At 44.4% G+C, this 18211-nt stretch overlaps 4 protein-coding genes across 5 annotated transcripts; 2 read left to right on the top strand and 2 right to left on the bottom strand.

Moving 5' to 3' along the window:
- Positions 1–205: 205 nt before the first annotated feature.
- On the bottom strand, positions 206–2006 carry prod (proliferation disrupter). Its single transcript, XM_020952447.2, has 3 exons — positions 1595–2006; positions 918–1530; positions 206–846 (listed from the first exon to the last, which is right to left on the bottom strand). Exons 1-3 carry the CDS (start codon positions 1805–1807, stop codon positions 611–613), a joined length of 1062 nt encoding a protein of 353 aa, XP_020808106.1. The 5' UTR covers positions 1808–2006; the 3' UTR covers positions 206–610.
- A 528-nt stretch (positions 2007–2534) lies between these two features.
- Positions 2535–3643, bottom strand: LOC110184076 (uncharacterized). The gene is made up of 3 exons (XM_020952461.2): positions 3337–3643; positions 2949–3279; positions 2535–2889 (listed from the first exon to the last, which is right to left on the bottom strand). Exons 1-3 carry the CDS (start codon positions 3523–3525, stop codon positions 2714–2716), a joined length of 696 nt encoding a protein of 231 aa, XP_020808120.2. The 5' UTR covers positions 3526–3643; the 3' UTR covers positions 2535–2713.
- Positions 3644–4419: 776 nt separating this feature from the next.
- On the top strand, positions 4420–9007 carry Topors (Topoisomerase I-interacting protein). 2 transcript variants are annotated; one of them, XM_020952463.2, is made up of 5 exons: positions 4552–4692; positions 4752–5420; positions 5480–5976; positions 6031–7514; positions 7599–9007. In XM_020952463.2, the coding sequence occupies exons 2-5, from the start codon at positions 5082–5084 to the stop codon at positions 8432–8434; spliced, it is 3156 nt and encodes a 1051-aa protein (XP_020808122.2). In that variant the 5' UTR covers positions 4552–4692; positions 4752–5081; the 3' UTR covers positions 8435–9007. The 2 variants fall into 2 exon arrangements, with proteins under 2 accessions (XP_020808121.2, XP_020808122.2); XM_020952462.2 differs by having other exon boundaries at positions 4420–5420.
- Positions 9008–9990: 983 nt separating this feature from the next.
- On the top strand, positions 9991–12347 carry LOC110184066 (uncharacterized). The gene is made up of 2 exons (XM_020952446.2): positions 9991–10178; positions 10240–12347. The coding sequence occupies exons 1-2, from the start codon at positions 10066–10068 to the stop codon at positions 11903–11905; spliced, it is 1779 nt and encodes a 592-aa protein (XP_020808105.2). The 5' UTR covers positions 9991–10065; the 3' UTR covers positions 11906–12347.
- The last annotated feature ends 5864 nt before the right edge of the window (positions 12348–18211 follow it).

The following is an 18211-nucleotide window of genomic DNA, read 5'->3' as shown; positions in this document are numbered from 1 at the left end:
AGCAGAACCAAAACAGAATCCCAGAGCTCGTAGCTCCAGCTCCAGCTCCGACACAATGCATATATGCGTTGTCGACGCCATCTCTCAGGCTTTTTTGATTAATGGACTTTTCGTGTTGGCTTCGATTCCTGGCCGGCGTCATAAATAAAGCCTAAAAATGCAACAAACAGGCAAAAGGTGGAGCAAACCATGGCACCACCGCACATATTTATCATTGGTAAACTTTATTCTTTACATTTACATACAACGCGCGTTTAAAATTACTTGTCCAATTTTAGTTGACTTTTGTTTTGGGTATTATTACACATTTAGAGCTTAGACATTATGGGATATTACGATAGAATAAAAGTGGTTTGTTTCTTGCAAAAGAGAAATGAATACAAATTTAAATTAATTTTAAACTAAAACTGGCTAATATTATAAGTTATGATTTCTGTCCTCAGGCGACGACAGATTTATACAATTCGAGTTGACTTGACTCGTTCCCTTCGGTTTCTTTCACTAATTGCTAAAACTGATCCTTGTGCTACTGCTACTGCTGCTGCTGCTGCTGCTGCTGCTGCTCCTGCTTCTGCCGGTTGTGGAGCTGAGACCTGCTACCGATGGTGCACTATAAGGACGGCGGATTGTACTGGAAGCCAGGATTGTTAAACTTGAAGCGCGCTATCTCAAACTGCAGGGTTTCATAGTTAATGTCGGCCAGCCGCTTTAGCTGATGGGCAATTTGCTGGGCATCGTTGCTGCTCAAGGCAGTGCTCAGCTGGGCGCTGGGTTCCCTCTCCACCTTGGTAGTGTGCAGCGGCGGCACTGCTTGCATGTTGGTAACACAGCGCGGAGCGTTTTTAACTGGATTTAGTAAGCAAAACAAGGTAGTTTAGAATAAGTTTTACTGCTTAAAAGATACAAGAGCCCTTTACCTTCATAGATAATCTGATTTCGGGCCTGTGTCCTCATTCTCTTGACGGGCATTTCGCCATTGATTAGTTTATTGCCGGTACCAGGACTGATAACCGCTGCCGCCGACCGTCTGGATGTAACAAACTCCACCGGATGCGGTTGCATGGCCTGAGGCTCCTCATCCACTTGCTCGAAGGATGTGTTGTCCACGACAATGGTGCGATAGGTTCCGCCGCCCGTATTTACTGCCGTGGTGGCCGCGGCAGAGCCATCAATGCCGCCTCCACCGCCACCTCCGTTGTCCGCCAGACTCTCATCGAGCATATCCTCCTGGTCGACGTGCTCTTCAAGCATCTCCTCGTCCTCCACCTCCTCGTTGATGGCCTCCTCAACGGCTGCTTGCAATTCCTTTTGGAAAGCCGCCGATGTTCGCTGACCCATCTCCTCTAGATCGTCATCGTGATCGTCTTTTTCCGACTTTAAATTCATCACCGTCTCGCCAGTGACGGTGGGCACTTTGCCAAAGAGATCCAGAGCTCGGGATTCCAGCGAGGTCATTGATATATCCTTCTCGGTGGAGAGCAGGCTGCGTCTGTACTTGCAGCGCGTGGTGTTCTTCCAGTCATTTAGGCGCTAAATCGAAGATTGAGAGGGACTAGAGTAGGAAAAGAGAGGGGCTGCTCGGGGAACTGCTCACCTTGCGCCACTCCTCCGGCGTGAGTGTGGGCCCTGAGCCGCACTTGTTTAGCCTGTCGGAGAGCTCCTTCCACTTCTTTGTGAGATAATTCAGGTCGTAATCGCGCGGCACTCGCCCGGTGGCAAAAATTGGGTCGCTCTCCATCATATCGATGTACATCTGATACTGGTCCGAGGACGTGCGCTTCTTGCGGCGATCCATCTTGCTCTCCATGCACTGACCACTGTGCTCTCGGCTTTGATCTTCTTGTTATTTCCTGAAACCAAAAACGTTGGGCCAAAGAGGTCTTGAAATGCTAAATTGACGCCACCAAAACGATGCGAAGTGTTCACAAACAATAGTAGGCGTTAGGGGATTTTCGCAGCATGTAAAAAAAAATCCAGCAAAGCAGGGCTGCATGCCCTGCGTCAGTGATGGCCAGCTACAGGCATGCGATAGTTGTCGAGGCTTTGCGATATTTCTAGCTAAATTAATTTTATTCTTTTTCTAATTCAAACCTGAATATTATTGATATGAAAAATATTTTTAATACAAATATCAGCATTTTTAATTGTAGTCTTGAATTCATATAATATAATATAATGCTGCGTATTTTTATGTTAGAGTCAAAAGAAGTGAAACCATATTCACATTTATGTAGATGTCGTCATATATTTAAAAGGTATTTCAATTCTTTGTTAATTAAAATTACAAATATAAATACGAATATGATTTTATTTATACTTTATCTTTATATTAATAATTCATTATTGTATTTCGATGTTCATTAAATATCGGCATTGCCTCGACCATTGAAGAAAATAGTAAATTCTTATTAGATATCTGTCGCTGCTAACAAAAAGCATTTTTTATCTTTATTAAACCCGTAAATACATATAAAAATCGATATTAATATTATTTTTTTTTTTAACCATCCCATTCAAAAGAGTTCTAAAACCAATTCGTATAAAAATAGTGATTGTTTATTTTGCAATAGAGTTTTGGTCAACCTGTACATAGTACTTTACTTTACTAACGAGTGGCTCCATTTCTTGGCCAATTCTTAACAGAATTAACAGGTCACAATTATAATGCTTACACATTAAAAATTAACACGTTTTAATATTTAAGTGTCTTATACTAAATATGCAAATTGTATTCGAATCCTGGATTTTTGTACTTGAAGCGGGCAATCTTGAAGTCCAGAGAGGCTTCTTGGATTTTTGACAAGCGATTTATCTGAACTTGGATTTCCTTGGCGAAGGACGTAACTGGTTCCTCCTTCTCAGAGGTAGTGTTCGGCAGTAGATGCTCAACTGAAATTATACACAATAATATAGAGTTGATATCGCGCATTTTCAGCTAGCAAACCAACCTTCATAGATTACTGATTGGGGGTTTTGAAGACGAATTCTTTGTGCAGAACTCTGATCTACTCCATTGATAAGGACGACGGCTGGACGTCCCTCTGATGCCTCCGGCTCCTGGTACTGTGCATGATGCTCATCGTCGAGGAACTCCTCTTCTTGTTCCTCCTCGTCATAATCCGAAAAGTCATCGTACGCGGCAGGCTCACGTGAAGTTGTATCCCCAACAAAAAAAATACGCATACAACGGTTTTCCAGTGCGCTCATGGAGCCCCTGTCACCTGTCACGACGCAACGCCGATACTTGGAGCGCGTGGAGTTCTTCCAGTCATTCAGACGCTGACGTAGATTGCTAGGATTAGTTGGTAGGAACTCTAAATACTGCACAGCACTCACTTTTCGCCATTCTTCGGCCGACAATTTGGGACCCAGTTGGCACTTGTTCAGCTCGACGCCCATCTCTTTCCACTTCTTGGTGTAGTTCGCTCGACTCATTGTGTTGGCCGCTAGGCGGGGATTCGCCTCCATTGTATCCAGGAAGTATTTGTACTGGCTAGAGGATGTGCGCTTGTTACGGCGATTCATTTTAAATGATATTTTCAAATAATAATGAAACGCGAATTGAAATCGACGCCACAAAAACAAGGCAATATTATCGATAGATTAGTGATACCGTACTAGTTTTCTCTTCAAATACCAAAACTATATATTTCAATCCTTTTACAAATTGTAAACATTAGAAAGTTCTGGGGTTTCGTTATATATAATATTTCACAATTCATTGTAACTAATTCAAAGATCGTACAGTGTTTTTTAATTTTAATTTAATTAATCAATTTTATTTTGCGATATTTTTACCTAAACATTCATATGTTATCTTTTAAAAAAACTGAGCTCCTATAATAGAAAAGTCATATGTATTTACCTATTATGTTTACCCGATTTATAATCTTACATTTTTTTACTTTGCCGTTTTATTTAATTTTCTATTATAAAATTTTTGTTATATAAATATTTAAAATTTTCCACCTCCTAAATAATCAAACGTATTTATATCATACTTTACTTACACTACACTTGAATAATTAAATACTATAATTTACAATATCTTCCCGATACAAATTCTCAAATATTTGTATACACAATTCTTCAGAGCAAAATGGAATCATCGTTAACCATTCTTTTAATTTCACATAGAGAAAAAGTAAAGAATAAAAATAGTTCATTAACTTATGCTTGTAGGGAGAAGATATACTTAAAACTTTGCAAGGAAAAATCACTGGAGAATAAACAAAATTAATAATTTTTTTTTTTTATTTTTATTTTTTTTATCTCTCGTAAAATATAAATATTTTAACTTTTCCACCTCCTAAATAATCAAAAATATATATATATCTTACTTGAGTTACTTCTACACTTGGATAATTAAATACTATAATCTACAATATCTACCCGACACAAATTCTCAAATTTTTGTATATACAATTCGTCGGAGCAAAATGGAATCATCGTAACCATTCTTTTAATTTCAAGTAGAAGAAAAAGGGAGGAATAAAAATAGTACATTAACTTACGCTTGTAGGGAGAAGTTATTCTTAAAGCTTTGCAAGAAAAAAAACACTGGTAAATTAATTAATTTTTATATTTTTTGTATCTCGTGAAGAACTTTCCAAAAATATCGCTAATCCGCTTGGCGTCGTTTTGAGTATTTCGCAGCCAGCGACAAACGGTCCTACGTATCACTAAAAAAGTGTAAGTTTTTCAGCCGTGGATATCTCTAGGTTTTTGTGCAAATTCCGGATTGAAAATAGTGCAGAGACTCGCTCCAAGGATCCGGCTATCGTCCTGACTGGGAGAGACAACGGCTGCAGTGGCCGCTGGCCCCTAAAAGGAGCCTGGAAAACGACGCATGAGGCGAATTGCAAACCAGATGATAGAGTAGCGTGCCAGTGAGAGCGAGCGAGAGAGTCCGATTGGAGAGGTGTTGTTGGTGTGAGGGGCGAGGGTGAGCCGAGAGCGGAGAGGAAGAGGAGGCCAGAGTAGACACAAAAACTCCGATTGCGAGCAGCAGCTCTCTCGCCCATTTTCCGGTCCCCAATTTCGTGTTGTTTCGCAGCCCTCTTCAGACGACAACGGCGAGGATGGCGGAGGAGGTGCCGCCAGATGCAGATGCCGCAGCATCCTCCTTTGGGGAAGATGTGGGCGCCTCGGTGATCGTGGAAGCAGGTGCCACCGGCGGCACACTCACACTGCCCGCGTCGGCCATGAAGTTCGCCGATTTTACGGAAAGCGGCAGCGAGTCCGGTGACAACGAGGGGGGCGGTGGCACCGGGGAGCCCGGAACCAGTGCCGCTGCCACAGGGGCACGCTCCTCGCCGCCGCCCAATTGCGCCATCTGCCTGTCGCGATGTCACAGGAAATGCTTCACCGACTCCTGCATGCATCAGTTCTGCTTCAAGTGCCTCTGCGAGTGGAGCAAGGTAAGTAGTGGCAATTCCTTCTAAGACACTTTCATTTCTAATCCCCGTTCCAAATCCAGATCAAGGCCGAATGCCCACTGTGCAAACAGCGCTTCAAGACCATCATCCATAATGTGCGCACCCTGGACGACTACGACCGCTACCCGGTGCAGACCTCTTCGCCTTCGCAGCCCGATCATCCGGCGATGCGCTTCCACATTGTCCGGCGTCCCAGATTCATGCCGCTGGTCCAGAATCAGGCCGTGATGACCAATGACATTGAGGCAGGCATTGGTGCCGGGAGCGGCGCAGCTGGAGCAGCGGGAGGAGTACTGGCCGCAGAGGAAGTCCTACCGGCTGTGGAGGCTTCAGGTGGCCGTCACACCTACAATCGTTTTGAGCCGTATCGCTGGGAGCTGATGAACTTCTACCGACACGAACCGGATGCAGCCACCGCTGGCAGCAGCTCCCTGATTCAGCTGTGGCGGCGCTATGTCTACGATAGGAAGCTATATGCCCTGCCAGTGAGCGACAGCCTGACGGGACACTTTCGCGAATGGAGCGCCCGCTTTTACAGGTAAGTTGTAGTATACCCGCACTCTTTGGAAACCTATAGCTCTCTCTGTTGCAGAAACAATCCCGCCCAGATGCATCGCTTGATGCCTTGGATTCACCGAGACATTGTCTGCCTGTTGCGGAATGCCGCCCACAGCGTGGGCACCGTGATGCAGCTGATGCACGATATTTTGCCGATGACCAATATCCTGGGACCCACATTCCGTCGCCACCTGTCGCCCTATTTGGGCGACCGAACAAGCCATTTCATCCACGAGCTGTTCAACTTTGCCCGTTCCCCCTTCGATATGATTGGCTACGACCATGTCGTTCAGTACTCGGCTCGTGTGGCCGAGGAGGTGGAAGTGGATCTGCTGGACATGGTAGAGACACAATCCTCCAACGAAAGTGATCTACATTTGGAGGTGGGCGACGGTGTAGATAACGAAGCGCCAAGTGCCGAAGCGTCTAATGAATGGAGCACCACCAATGGAGGAGCAGGATCTGGAGCAGGACGTCCATCAACCAGTGTGATAGTGACCAATCCCAGTGCAACGCATTCGTTTAGTGTGACTATGGCCAGTGATGGCACCGAGCATCCGGGTATCTCCATACGCCGCTCCGCCACCACCTCCAATGTGGGGTCGCAAACAGTGGCCATTAACCTGAGTATGCGACGTCCAGCGCCGGCCGGCGGCGAGGCGACGCCAGCTGAGATCATTGAGATCGATGACGGCGACGCCGCTGCCAATGCCGAGGTGGCAGCCATCAATGACGGAAGCAATTCCAGTCGACGCCATGCCGGCGCCACCCTCCCCGTTAGTGCCCACATCGAACTGCAGAGCAGCAGCAGCAGCTCTGGCGAGGAAGACGAGTGCGTGTTCGTCCTCGAGCTCAAGCCACCACATCTGAGAACTCCCGAGCAAGTAAGTCTTGATTCAGACAGTGACTCAGACGTGGTGTTCGTCAATGAGCAAAACGACGCCGCTGTCGATCCCTCGACAGTTAACCCGAGTAATCCCGAGGATCAGGCTGGGATTGATCCGGCAGCTATGTCGTCAGTGGACCAGACGTCGCGTCTGTTCATGGGACCCAGCACAAGTGCAGCGGCCACCAGGGGCAAGAACTGGAAGCTGGTGATGGCCGAGGTCCGGCGTCAAGATCAAATGCGCACCACGCGCTCCACACGCTCAAAGAGATCGCGACAGCAACGTTCCTCCATTCCCGCCCGGTGTGCCAGTGCCAGCAGCAGCGAAAGCAGCTCATCCTTTGGCTGGACCACTAGCAGCGATGAGGAAAGCAGCAGCGACAGCAGTTCCTTCAATCCTTCAGCGTCCACTAAGAAAAAGAAACGCAAGGCAGTGGCCACCCGGAAAGTCTTAGGCAAATCTCCGAGGAAAAAAGGAAAATCTAGACGTCAGGCAGCGGAAACTTTACGGGTTGGGACACCAGCAGAGGCTGCGGCACATCAGCAAGAAGACAAAGAGCAGCAGCAGAGCAGCAGTGATAGCTGTAGTTCGTGTGCTGACGAATCAGCTGGCGAAAGCTCCGAGTCGTCGGGTGAGTTTCCGAGAAATGGCACTATTTATTACCATACCTAGCACCGTTCGATACCAATTAATTTTCTGCTATTTTTGATCCCAGGTGCACAGTTTCCCGGCCGCAACAACAATAACACCAGCAGCGATGATTCGGATGATGATAGCACTGAGAATTTGCAGCTAAGCGCCTTGCGAGCTACTCTCAAGGCGGAGGCAACTCTGGAGGATCGCAAACCCCTCAAGCTCGAGCTGCAAATGCCCGACGAGAATGATGATGATGACGACGACGACGAAGAGGCGGACCACAAGGAGCAGCAATCCCAGACCCAGCAGCCGAAGGAAGAGGAGCAGGAGCAGCAACAGCAGCAGGAGGATCCGCCGCCGGAACTTCCGACGCCTGATGAGGCGCAGCCTCCAACGCCGCCAGAAGATACCGACGCGCCAGGTTGCAGTGCCCCCAAGCGGCGGCGCAGCTGCAGCAATCACAGCAATCTGTCCAGCCAGAGTGCCAGCTTGGCCAGCAGTTCCACGACAACTACAACGAGTTCGGGGCCGCTTAGTTCGTTCAATTGGCGAGCTGCTAGCTATGGCAGCGATCCCCTGATGCGCGAGGCTCTGCCGTTAGAGGATGAGGACGATATGGCGCCATCCCTGATAGACGTGGCCCTCAACTTTTTACGTCATGAGCGAACTGGTGGTTATGCCCTGGAATCTGAGTCTGCGTTGAATGCGGCCGAGGCCGAAGGGGAAACTGCCGAGGATACGGCTACGGCTGATGAAGACGAGGAAGAAGATGAAAACGGGGACGAGGATGCGGAAGAGGACGACGAGGAGGAGGAGGAGGAGGAAGAAGAAAATGCAGGGGAAGGCAGAGAATTGGCAGAGAATATTAATGATAACCACAACGACGACGAAGACGAAGATGATGATTATCTGTAGGAGTAGGTGCATGAGGAGGATCTTTTAACTTTGTAATTTCAAATATAGTTCCCTGGTTTCCGTCTCGTCGCGTTCCAATTCCTGAATCCAAAAAAAAAGAATTCAAATAATTCATTAATGTAATTTGCCACGTAAGCTTTAGTTGTAAGGCCTAGACTAAGGTTGCCATTTTAAGATGTAAATATTATTCTGACGCACCTCCATACACATCCATACTTATACATATATACATACATATATCTTGCATATATCCTCTGAATGTTTACCCACCCCACCCCCAAATAAATGCATTCGATTGACATCGACTGTGAATGTATATTTATAACCGTTTAACCCACAGCCTACACATACTAATTATACATAATTATAATTATAACTTTAGTGGCAACTATCTTTGTAACTTAAAAACCATAGAACTCTGCGCTGGTTCATTGTATGGCGGTAGTGTTAATGTTTTTTTGCATGAATGGGCGTGGCCAGTTATTAAATATAGAGTACTCTGCATACAACAAAACAAAAAAAATATCTATAATGCGAATCAAATACATAATAAATGTAATGATTAAATTAAAACATTTGTTTGGAGTTTTTATGGTGGAGTAGGTATAACTAGTAAAACTAACTGACCGATTAACTGTCGGTTAATTATGAGTCATAATATAAAGTAAAGAAACAATAAATAAGCAATCTAAAAGAAATACATCAAATAAATATGACTATTTGATTAATTTATTTTTCATTTAAATATCAAATGAAACATTTGAAATATACTATTAACACCGACAAATGCTGTTTGTTTGACGCACACTAGTTAGTGTACACTTCTTTTTTTTTATATAAAAATGCATGACGGTTTTTTTAAATGCTTAAATTAGTTAAGCATATATTCTATTTATTTATATATTCTATTATATATATGTATATTTATTTAATATAAGGCTTGCATAAGTACATGAATAAGGTTTAAAGCCAAACACTTTTTAATAAAGCATCAAAATTGTAGACAGGCCTTAATTAACATTACCGGAATTTTTCTATTACTTCAGAATAATGTCTATAATTTAAATATATGTTAATACCAATTTATAAGACCTCAAAGTCATATGTGTTATTTATATTTAATATATTTTATTTTGTATTATTTTACAAACATATGTAACGTATTTTCTAGTAGTCCGATGTTTTTGTTTCACATGATTTCAACGTTTCGCAAAAGTTTCCATTTTGTATCGATATCGTAACGTGTATTGAGACCTTCGTAGAAACGTGAACACAGCTTTTCCGGCTTTCGATCTCGACGGCTTCGCATTAATTTGTTTATTTCAATTTTTCGTTGCTATTAGAAGTGTCCCCCATAAAAGCAATAAGGTACCAATTGTTTACGTTCAGCAGAAGCTGACTTTAGGCTTTGTTCAATAAACATTTGAAATCTTCCACCTCTTTCAAAAAATAAACTTTTGTGTAATTTGGCAGAAAAGAAGTGCAAGTGTGTGCGTGTGTAACTCGAAGCCTGCAAGCGGAACGTTGGAATCAAGACACATACATACATACATACATTGTATGCACGATTCAAAGCAAATTTTTCATTATTCGATTTCGTAGGGAAAAATTTCTTTCAACTGATCGGAAAGATGATGCCCCGTCAGATGGTCCAATGGCGGATCTACGTGTACGCCAATTCTTTGTACTCCATGCCAGAACGAGAGGTACGATCTTATCGTGATTGGTCCCCGGTGACTTTCAAGTAAGTTTTTTCATCCAGATGAAGAATGAATGAAATCTAACATTTCGTATGTCATACACAGACATGGCTCCTACGATGTCCATCGGGTGCTGAACTGGGTCAACCGTGACATTTCCGTCCTGCTGCACGTCAAAAGCGAAATCTTCGCTGTCTTCGAAATCATCCTGGACATGCTGCCGGAGATAAGCATGGCCAGTGACCTATTCAAGGAGGCGCTGGTCAAGCACCTAGGGACCAAGACTAATCACTTTATCCACGAGCTGATCAATTTTGCCCGGTCGCCGTACGAGGACATTATCGCCTACGAGTGCAGTGTCCAGTACAAGGCCCTGCAGGAGGACGACTTCGACGGGCCGAGCACCTCGGCGGAGGCACGGCGCCAGGGCCAGTTCACGTCGCCGGTCTTGCATAGCTTTGTCGAGTTCTCGCGTCGCATCAATCCGGATGATTGCGGCGGCTTCGAGGCGGATCTCCTGATGGAGGACGAGGATGCTGAGGAGCTGAATGATCTTATACTCGAGCGCAAGGACGTTTCGCTGATGATGCTGGCCTTGGAGGAGGGTTTCCCTAGCCGAAGCTTTGCACGCCAATTGGCGGCCTGGTTGCCAACGGGACATCCGGTAGTGGCCTCGGCAACGGAAGCGGCGGCGGCTTCGACTTCAGCAGCCCCTTCGGTGGTGGCCGCATCTACGACGGCGACGGCGACCCCGACTTCGGCTTCGGGATCTCAGCAGCAGCAGCAGCAGCAGCAGCCGCCGCCGCAGCAGTCCACTCCGGAACAGTCACCATTGCCGGCCGGGACAGGCGTCAGTAGTACATCGGCCTCTGCTGCGTTTGCCAACTTCGAGCTCCAGATGGCCATTGAGCGCAGCATGAGGGAGGACGGATTCAGATTCTCCAATGAGTGGGCAATGCCTCCTCCAAGCGGTGGACGTTCGGTGCCAATATCCAATCGTCAAATGGCGCGCAATGCGCGCAATGTGATAGCTACAAACTTGTATCGCATAGCCCATGGCTCAGGAACAGGGATAATTCCTGTACCAACAGGAGGACCAACAGGAGGACCAACAGGGGGAGCAGCAGTGGTAGTGGCTGGGGGAACAGCTGGAAGAGGAGTGGCTGCAGTAGCAGGTGGAACCGCTGGTAGAGTTGCCGGGGGAGCAGCTGGAAGAAATGCCGGGGCAGGAGCTGGGAGAGGAACCGTGCCAGGAGCTGGAAGAGGAACCGGAGGAGCAGCCGGAAGAGCACCCTGGGCAGCCTGGGGAGCAGCCAATGGATCAGCAGTGGTGCCAGCTGTGGCACCTGCCGGAGGATCAGCCGAGAGAGCAGTCGCAAGAGCAGCCGCAAGATCGGCTGCAAAAGCGGCTGCAAGAGCAGCCGCCAGAGCGGCGGCCAGAGCAGCTGCCAGAGCTGGAGCGACAGGAGCCGCAAGAACAACAGGTGGAACAGCAGGGACAGGAGCCGCCACCAGAGCTGGAGGAGGAACAGGAAGACGATCCGCAGGAGTCGCTGCACCAGCAGCAGCCGCAGCACCACCAGCAGCAGCAGCAGCAGCAGCAGCAGCAGGTGGAGGAGCAGCAGAAGCAGGTGGAGGAGCTGCAGAAGCAGGTGGAGGAGCTGCAGAAGCTGGATCATTAGTAGCAGCAGTAGAATATCAGTCTGCCCAAAATGATGCTATGCGTGCTCGTCTTCGTGCTCGCGTACGACGCATACGCACACGCCCATAGGATCTCAGGATGCAACATTCCTTAAAACACATAGATATACAAAAAAAGAAAAAAAAAAAAAAAAGGGGGAATCCCTTATTTGTTAAGGAAACTCCCAAGAACAGAAAGCAAACCCAAAACCCTACAGCAAAAAAGGGTTCGAAAAAGGCATCAAAAATTGATAAAGATAAAGGGATCGGCCATCAATATAAGAAGGACATTGCCGTGGAAAATGACGTGCCAAATTTGTATATGTATTAATATGCCCTTGGCGCATATTTTCCCTTGTCTTAATTTTGAAGCAGAAAAGGTAGCCGCTAACACCATTTCCCATCCCCCATTGTTCCCAATGCCGCTTGGCGCCACATCCCTTGTCACATGGCGCATGAAAAATTGAATTACACGCACTTTTGCGCATAAACGGGAATAAAAATAAAGAACAGCAAAAAAACAACGAACAAAATTTGTACACCGGCAAAATGTTGAGTGAAAAATGCGGCCGATTTAGGGGTTTTTTTCTGTTCTCTGGAGGAGGATGTGAATGTGGGGCGGCCCAGCTGGTTGTGGTACCAAATTTACGGCCAGCAAATTGAGTTAAATATTCCTTTTTTTCCCTCGGCTTACTTTCCATTTTATTTCTTTGGTTTTTCGGTTCTTTTCGGTTCTTTCGGTAGTCAGAAGGTATAATATAATTGTCCTGCCGGTACACGGTAATTCAATGCATATTTGATTTTATGATTTCGTCGGCAGAAAACAGCATATTAATGCATATCGAATGAGAGGAATCGAATCCCGGAATCATCATCATAATTGTCAGGGGGCATAAACTGCTGGACCATTAGGATGATAGCCGATATCCCATTAAAGATGAAAGAATAAGCCTTCAATTATAATTTGTATCTATCAGTGAATTACTGAACAAATTGAGATTACTTCAAAGAGATTTGTAGTTGATTGAAAATAATTATAATTTTGTATTTAAAAGAAAGTAATCGAAAACTTCGGTTATCTAAATCATATTGTCTGAGAGCTAAGAATTCGAATTTCGTTGAAATAAAACATAGACATTGTGGGACTTTTTCTTGATTTATTTTTCAACAAAATAAAGCCGCCTAAATCCTAATTGCCGTGGCTCTAAAAAACTTCAACCTTTGGCGCAGCCAACTGAAGACGATGACGATGATGATGATGGTGATGTAGAGGAACTACGGGCCGAAGAAGGATGACGGATGCAGCTTAAGGCTGGAGCCGGGATTTCGGCTTAGGCTCTACGGGTATAACTTTTCCCTTAGTCTAAATGTCATTAGGGTTTTGTCGGCTGCATTTGCTTGGCTCGTCGACTGACAAACTAATTTGCGTAATGTTGACGGAAAACTTTTTATTTGACTTCCTGACTTGGGGTGCAGCCCCAACTTCCCCCTTCCCCTGCATTTTCTTGCACAGTTTTCCTCCTCGAGCAACTGAAAGAAAGAAAAGCGGGACGATTCAAAAGTTTTTCTCGCAGTTTGCACTGCATTTCGGGGTTTCGGGGTGGCATAAAAGTAGTTTGGCCTGGGATGGCCCAGAATTTGGTTTTAAGTTTGAGTTGCAAATTAAGCCGCCGCCGCCGCCTCGCTGACGACTTGAATTAAACGTTTCAGATATCACGCATACGCACCGTTGCCTCGCAGGCGCCTCATAATGTGCATTTCATGAAAATAACTCGCCAGATAAATCTGCATAAAATATTCATATATATATCGAGATTTGCCCCGAGACCCTAACGCATTATCTGGCGCATAAGTGTTCAGTTCCGACTGAATATTTTTTTGTTCTCCGGGTTTATCGCGAATTATGCGCGTGGCGTTGGAAAATTAAAATAATTTCCACATTCGCCGCAGCGAGCAATTAATCACAAGGCCCCCGCCAAGAAAGATATGCGGTGCGGGAGTTATGAGTTCGCATTTAGGCCCGGCTCTGATTTATGTGGAGCCCCCGGGTGCCACCTGTCGTCCCCGCCCCTCAGTTTTCCTTAAAGCCAACGTAGACCCCGAGACCCTCCTGCTCCGAGCTGCTCCTCTCATCGTTCCGCTGCAATGTGTCACTTTCGGTTTTATTCCTGTCTTGCCTTGGATTTCCGCACCCGACACTTTCTGAGTATGCCAGGAGACAAGTCCTGCTTAAGGATTCTGATTCTGCAGAGAGAAAAGGGATTTAAATTAGTATTTAATTGCAAATAAAAGCAGAGAGCAAGAGCAAGACATTAAATGGCATTCTTAAGGCTTACTTTTAAGCAAGGATAATATATTATCTGTTAAAATCAATACTTACTTATCTCATTTTCCCCAGTGTATTTATTTTTTCCCCCCTTTTTGGCATTTGCCAACTTTAATATGTTGGCACAGCACGGCGGCAAGACGCTCGCCTCGAGTTTCCATTACATTGCAGCGGAAGCCGGATGTTGAAATTGTTGAGGTTGCTTCGCCATCGCATAGCACACTCCCTCTCTCTCTCTGTGGTGTGTGTGTGTGTGTGTGTGGGTTGAGTGTGCTTCGGTGGGCGAGTGTAAGCAGCTTAGCTAAGACTCCGGCAAAGGAAATTGCCAAGGAATACCATGGCTACCGCGTCGCGATTCGGAATCGAATCCGGACGCGAACACGAAACCCAATCGCGGTGTTCCTTTAAATGTTCAATCAAAAAACTTTGACTCAAGGAATGATTCAATTTTTCCACCTCCCCCTTCCCCCTTCTTACCCACAATTGTCGCCAGCTTAAGTCGTAAGCAGAAACTCGCTCGATTGCGTAACCGATTTCAAGTGGAAAAGCCATAAAATGGTCAATCGTTTTCCCCATGAAAATATCTCTCTTCGTTGCAAATTTGCAACTTTAGCTTTAAAATGCCATTCAATCAAGTTTATTTTTCCGCTTTCCGATTCAAGCCAAGTTTCCATTAATACAATTTATGGTTATATGAATGGTGGTTGCAAAAAATGAAGCGATATTAAAAATGCCTTTTCAACTGCAATGTTTGTCATTATTTAATTGAAAGTTTTCTGCTGGGTTTGATAGATGGACAAATGAAATATATTTACGCATAAAGGAGCTTCTTGGGAGTTTACAAAAAGGGATTTTATATTATTAATTTCTTCAACTATTTTCCATTAATATATTTCCTTTATGTACTTAAATATATATAAGTAGTTTTATTCATTTACTTTCCTCTTTAAAGTTTTCTTTAATTATTATTATTGCTTCTCCCCAGTTTAATACTTTGTATTATATTTATTTTAACCCTTTTGTCCATAGGTATTCCTGGAATTAAAAACCATAAACTGTACTTAATAGCTACTTAAATATGAATATATTGCTTCAACTATGTTTTTCTTGTTGTTAATAAACTCCTTAATATTCATTAGCCCTCAATGGGTTTTCCCCGATACTTAAATGTGCTTTAATTACACTTTCACAGTTCAAGGACACAGACCAGATATATGATATATGAAAAATGGGCTTAAATCAATGGGCTGAGATGAATATGAAAATTTCGCTTTAAATGGACGATTTTCCCCGATACATTACTGCGTCCTTGCCTGTTGCGTGACATTCGATCTTCGTGTTATTCTTTTCCCCTGCCTGCTGGCGGGGCTGATTTTTCCCAACCGGAGCTGACTTTCCACTTTCTCGGTGGCGGAAAATGCGTGTGTCATAAATCTACTCCCGCGCCTTTCGCTTGAAATCAAGCTATTTATCACAAGGCGCCGTCGACGACGACGTCATGCTGCTGGCAAGGATACCCAAGGATTCAGAGGGCTGCCAAGATGCCGGAACGCCGCGATGCTGCGGCACTCTTATCATCATCGAAGTGCCAGGTGGGGGAATGGTGGGGGGAATGGCGCATATGTTCCATAGCTGTTGATGCCACACCGCAGGATTTTTTATGGGTCGGCCGCCTGCTGAGGTAAAAAGTTGCGGACAACACACACACAAACTTTTCCTCCGAGCTCATGGTCCTGGTTCTGGTGCTGGAGGTGACAAGAATCCGGTAATTTGTGCCTCCAAGGTTAAATGTTAATGTTTTGCCGTTAAGCAAACATTTGACGTTTTGTTTTGTGGCAAAGCAGCCTGCGAAAGGGGTTATGAACACGTGCGACAGTCCAAAAGGTCCTACGCTGCGTATACGCAATTTCTGATGTCCCTGCTAATTTGACTGGCGCCAGGTAATAACGCTCCGCTCCCTTTAGAATGGCCACCGGAGTTAGTTGGTTTACTTAGGCCGCTGGTCATAATATTTAAAGAAGAAGCCAAACTAAACCCAAGGCCAACACAAACGACAATGTTTACGCTTAACTGTTTTCGGCCACCGAACTAGGGGAGAATTTCCTAAGGGTTAATGTACAGGGGAACTTCGAAGACTTTAACCAGGATTTTCATGGAGACAAATATAAGTTTCTAAGACAGGATGTTGGAGATTTTAAGAAAGTTCCTGAATTTATACTTGCTCTAGTTTTATATAAAGTAAATCATTTAACTTCCTTTTGTATATATCTCACGGTTAATTCGTGGAGTAGAGACTTGCTATTTATTTTAGTCCAGGCAAAATCGAATTCTTTCCCATTGAATGATATATTTTCGTGTGCTTAAAAGAGTTTTAATTATTATAATTATTTTATATGTTTAATCAGTGTTAGTATTGAGTTAGAATATTACAAAATATTTTGATGCTTAACTACTTGCATTTAGAGTATAATATAATAATATTATTAATTTGCTTTTTAGCACTTATACAAAATAATTCTTAAAAAATAAATCAACTTGTTTAATGAAAGTATGGAATATAATTTCAATTTGTATTTATTATATTTTATAATTTTAAGAAGCCCAGAAACTTCTAGTCTTAAATTCTGGCTACTGAATTACAACTGTGCCCTGCGGGTTGACCTTTTGGGTCTGAAACTGGGCGAGAGTCTTGGCAAATGGCTGCCAGGCGACCGTCTTAATGGCATCTCCAAATGTTGCTAATGTTAATTTAAGAAAATATTCCCAGCGTGCGAGTGCGAGTGTGTGTGTATGTGTGTTGCCTGGAAACACTTGCGGCCTGGCAGCATTTGTGCATTATTATTTGCGGTCAAGTCTTTTGTGGCTTGGCCTTTTAGCATATCCAAACCGAAGGCGAAACCGCTTTTTCTGAGAGCCGCAGCAAATAGCTGTGCCAGCAGCGAACTAATTAAAGAAATATTCATTTAAAAATACTTGTAGCTTCGCCGGAAATTACACACGCACACATATGGCTTTACTTCTCTCCGTGTGTGTGTGTGTGTGTGTGTGTGTGTGTGTGTGACGTGCATGAGGCAATCAATTACGGCGAACCGTTTTGCCGAAAAAAGCGTGTTGCCTACTTTCCGGCGCCCGCGTGTTTGCCAACACAGCAGCACAATTAATTATGTACATTGGGGGGCCTTAGACCTCCCTCTCGCGGCTCTACTTACCCCTCTTTACCCGGCTTTACCCCCTTTTCTTAGCTGATGTTTGCCCAAGTCTGTGTTGGTTCACACGGCGAGAAAATGTGATTAAAATAAGAGAGTTTGTTTGAGTTCTGAGCAAGATTCTTTTATAAAACGTTTAAAATAATTTTTAGCTCAATTCTGAGTGCAAAATTTATATTTTATTGTTGATTTATAAATATATATTAAATATTTATTCAGCCAGAAAATATATTCCTAAAGCTGGTTAATTACATTTCATTTATATTTGAATTTAACTAGCATTCTTCATATGTATAGTTCGATAGTTGGTTGTAACAGTTAATTTATGGTTTGAAAATTTTATTTCAGTGTAATTCCCCTTCGTTGGGATAAGAGTCATATCCTTGAGCTTAGACGACAGCATATGCTCATGCATGCCTAATTACGATAAATCCTTGCCCTTGCCCCTGCTCTCGCACTTGCCAACTTTGTGCCGCTCTCACTTTCACTTTCGCATTTACTTTCGCATTCACTTTCACTTTTTCTTTTGCCTTTTTTTTTGGGGTGAAACTAAGTTCGCGGGAACAAGCGCCTACAAATGAAGTAGGGAAAACAGCAACAAGGAACAAGCAGCAACACTTCACGAGAGGATCCTTTTGTGTGTGTGTGTTGGCCGTATGGGTGGAGTGTGTGTGGGTGTGTAGGCGTTCATAATTATGGCCGTATTTACAGAAATTGGTTATTATGTGCTTAACGCCATTTGTCTGACTGGAAATAGTTTGTTTTTGGAGTGGTGCCAGCGCCTCCCTCGTACGAGGCTTTATTCCTTATGCCTCTGGGGAGGTGTGATTAGGCAGTTTCTGAGAAAAACTTGGCAGGAAATATC

Source organism: Drosophila serrata, unplaced genomic scaffold (genome assembly GCF_035046125.1).
Source record: "Drosophila serrata isolate PLE 108 unplaced genomic scaffold, ASM3504612v1 contig_334, whole genome shotgun sequence".
In the NCBI taxonomy this organism is placed as follows: Eukaryota; Metazoa; Arthropoda; class Insecta; order Diptera; family Drosophilidae; genus Drosophila; species Drosophila serrata.
Note: the sequence above shows the minus strand (reverse complement) of the source record. Positions and strands in the feature narration are given on the sequence as shown.

Bases quoted from the DNA above. Each gene is read 5' to 3' on its own strand.
- Topors (XM_020952462.2), top strand. From the start codon at position 5,082: ATGGCGGAGGAGGTGCCGCCAGATGCAGATGCCGCAGCATCCTCCTTT. The intron at 5,421-5,479 runs GTAAGTAGTGGC...TTCCAAATCCAG, and splicing joins GCCTCTGCGAGTGGAGCAAG to ATCAAGGCCGAATGCCCACT. The intron at 7,515-7,598 runs GTGAGTTTCCGA...TTTTGATCCCAG, and splicing joins CGAAAGCTCCGAGTCGTCGG to GTGCACAGTTTCCCGGCCGC.
- prod (XM_020952447.2), bottom strand. From the start codon at position 1,807: ATGGAGAGCAAGATGGATCGCCGCAAGAAGCGCACGTCCTCGGACCAG. The intron at 1,531-1,594 runs GTGAGCAGTTCC...TCTTCGATTTAG, and splicing joins CGCCGGAGGAGTGGCGCAAG to CGCCTAAATGACTGGAAGAA. The intron at 847-917 runs GTAAAGGGCTCT...TACTAAATCCAG, and splicing joins AAATCAGATTATCTATGAAG to TTAAAAACGCTCCGCGCTGT.
- LOC110184076 (XM_020952461.2), bottom strand. From the start codon at position 3,525: ATGAATCGCCGTAACAAGCGCACATCCTCTAGCCAGTACAAATACTTC. The intron at 3,280-3,336 runs GTGAGTGCTGTG...AATCTACGTCAG, and splicing joins CGGCCGAAGAATGGCGAAAA to CGTCTGAATGACTGGAAGAA. The intron at 2,890-2,948 runs GTTGGTTTGCTA...GTATAATTTCAG, and splicing joins CCAATCAGTAATCTATGAAG to TTGAGCATCTACTGCCGAAC.
- LOC110184066 (XM_020952446.2), top strand. From the start codon at position 10,066: ATGATGCCCCGTCAGATGGTCCAATGGCGGATCTACGTGTACGCCAAT. The intron at 10,179-10,239 runs GTAAGTTTTTTC...TGTCATACACAG, and splicing joins TGGTCCCCGGTGACTTTCAA to ACATGGCTCCTACGATGTCC.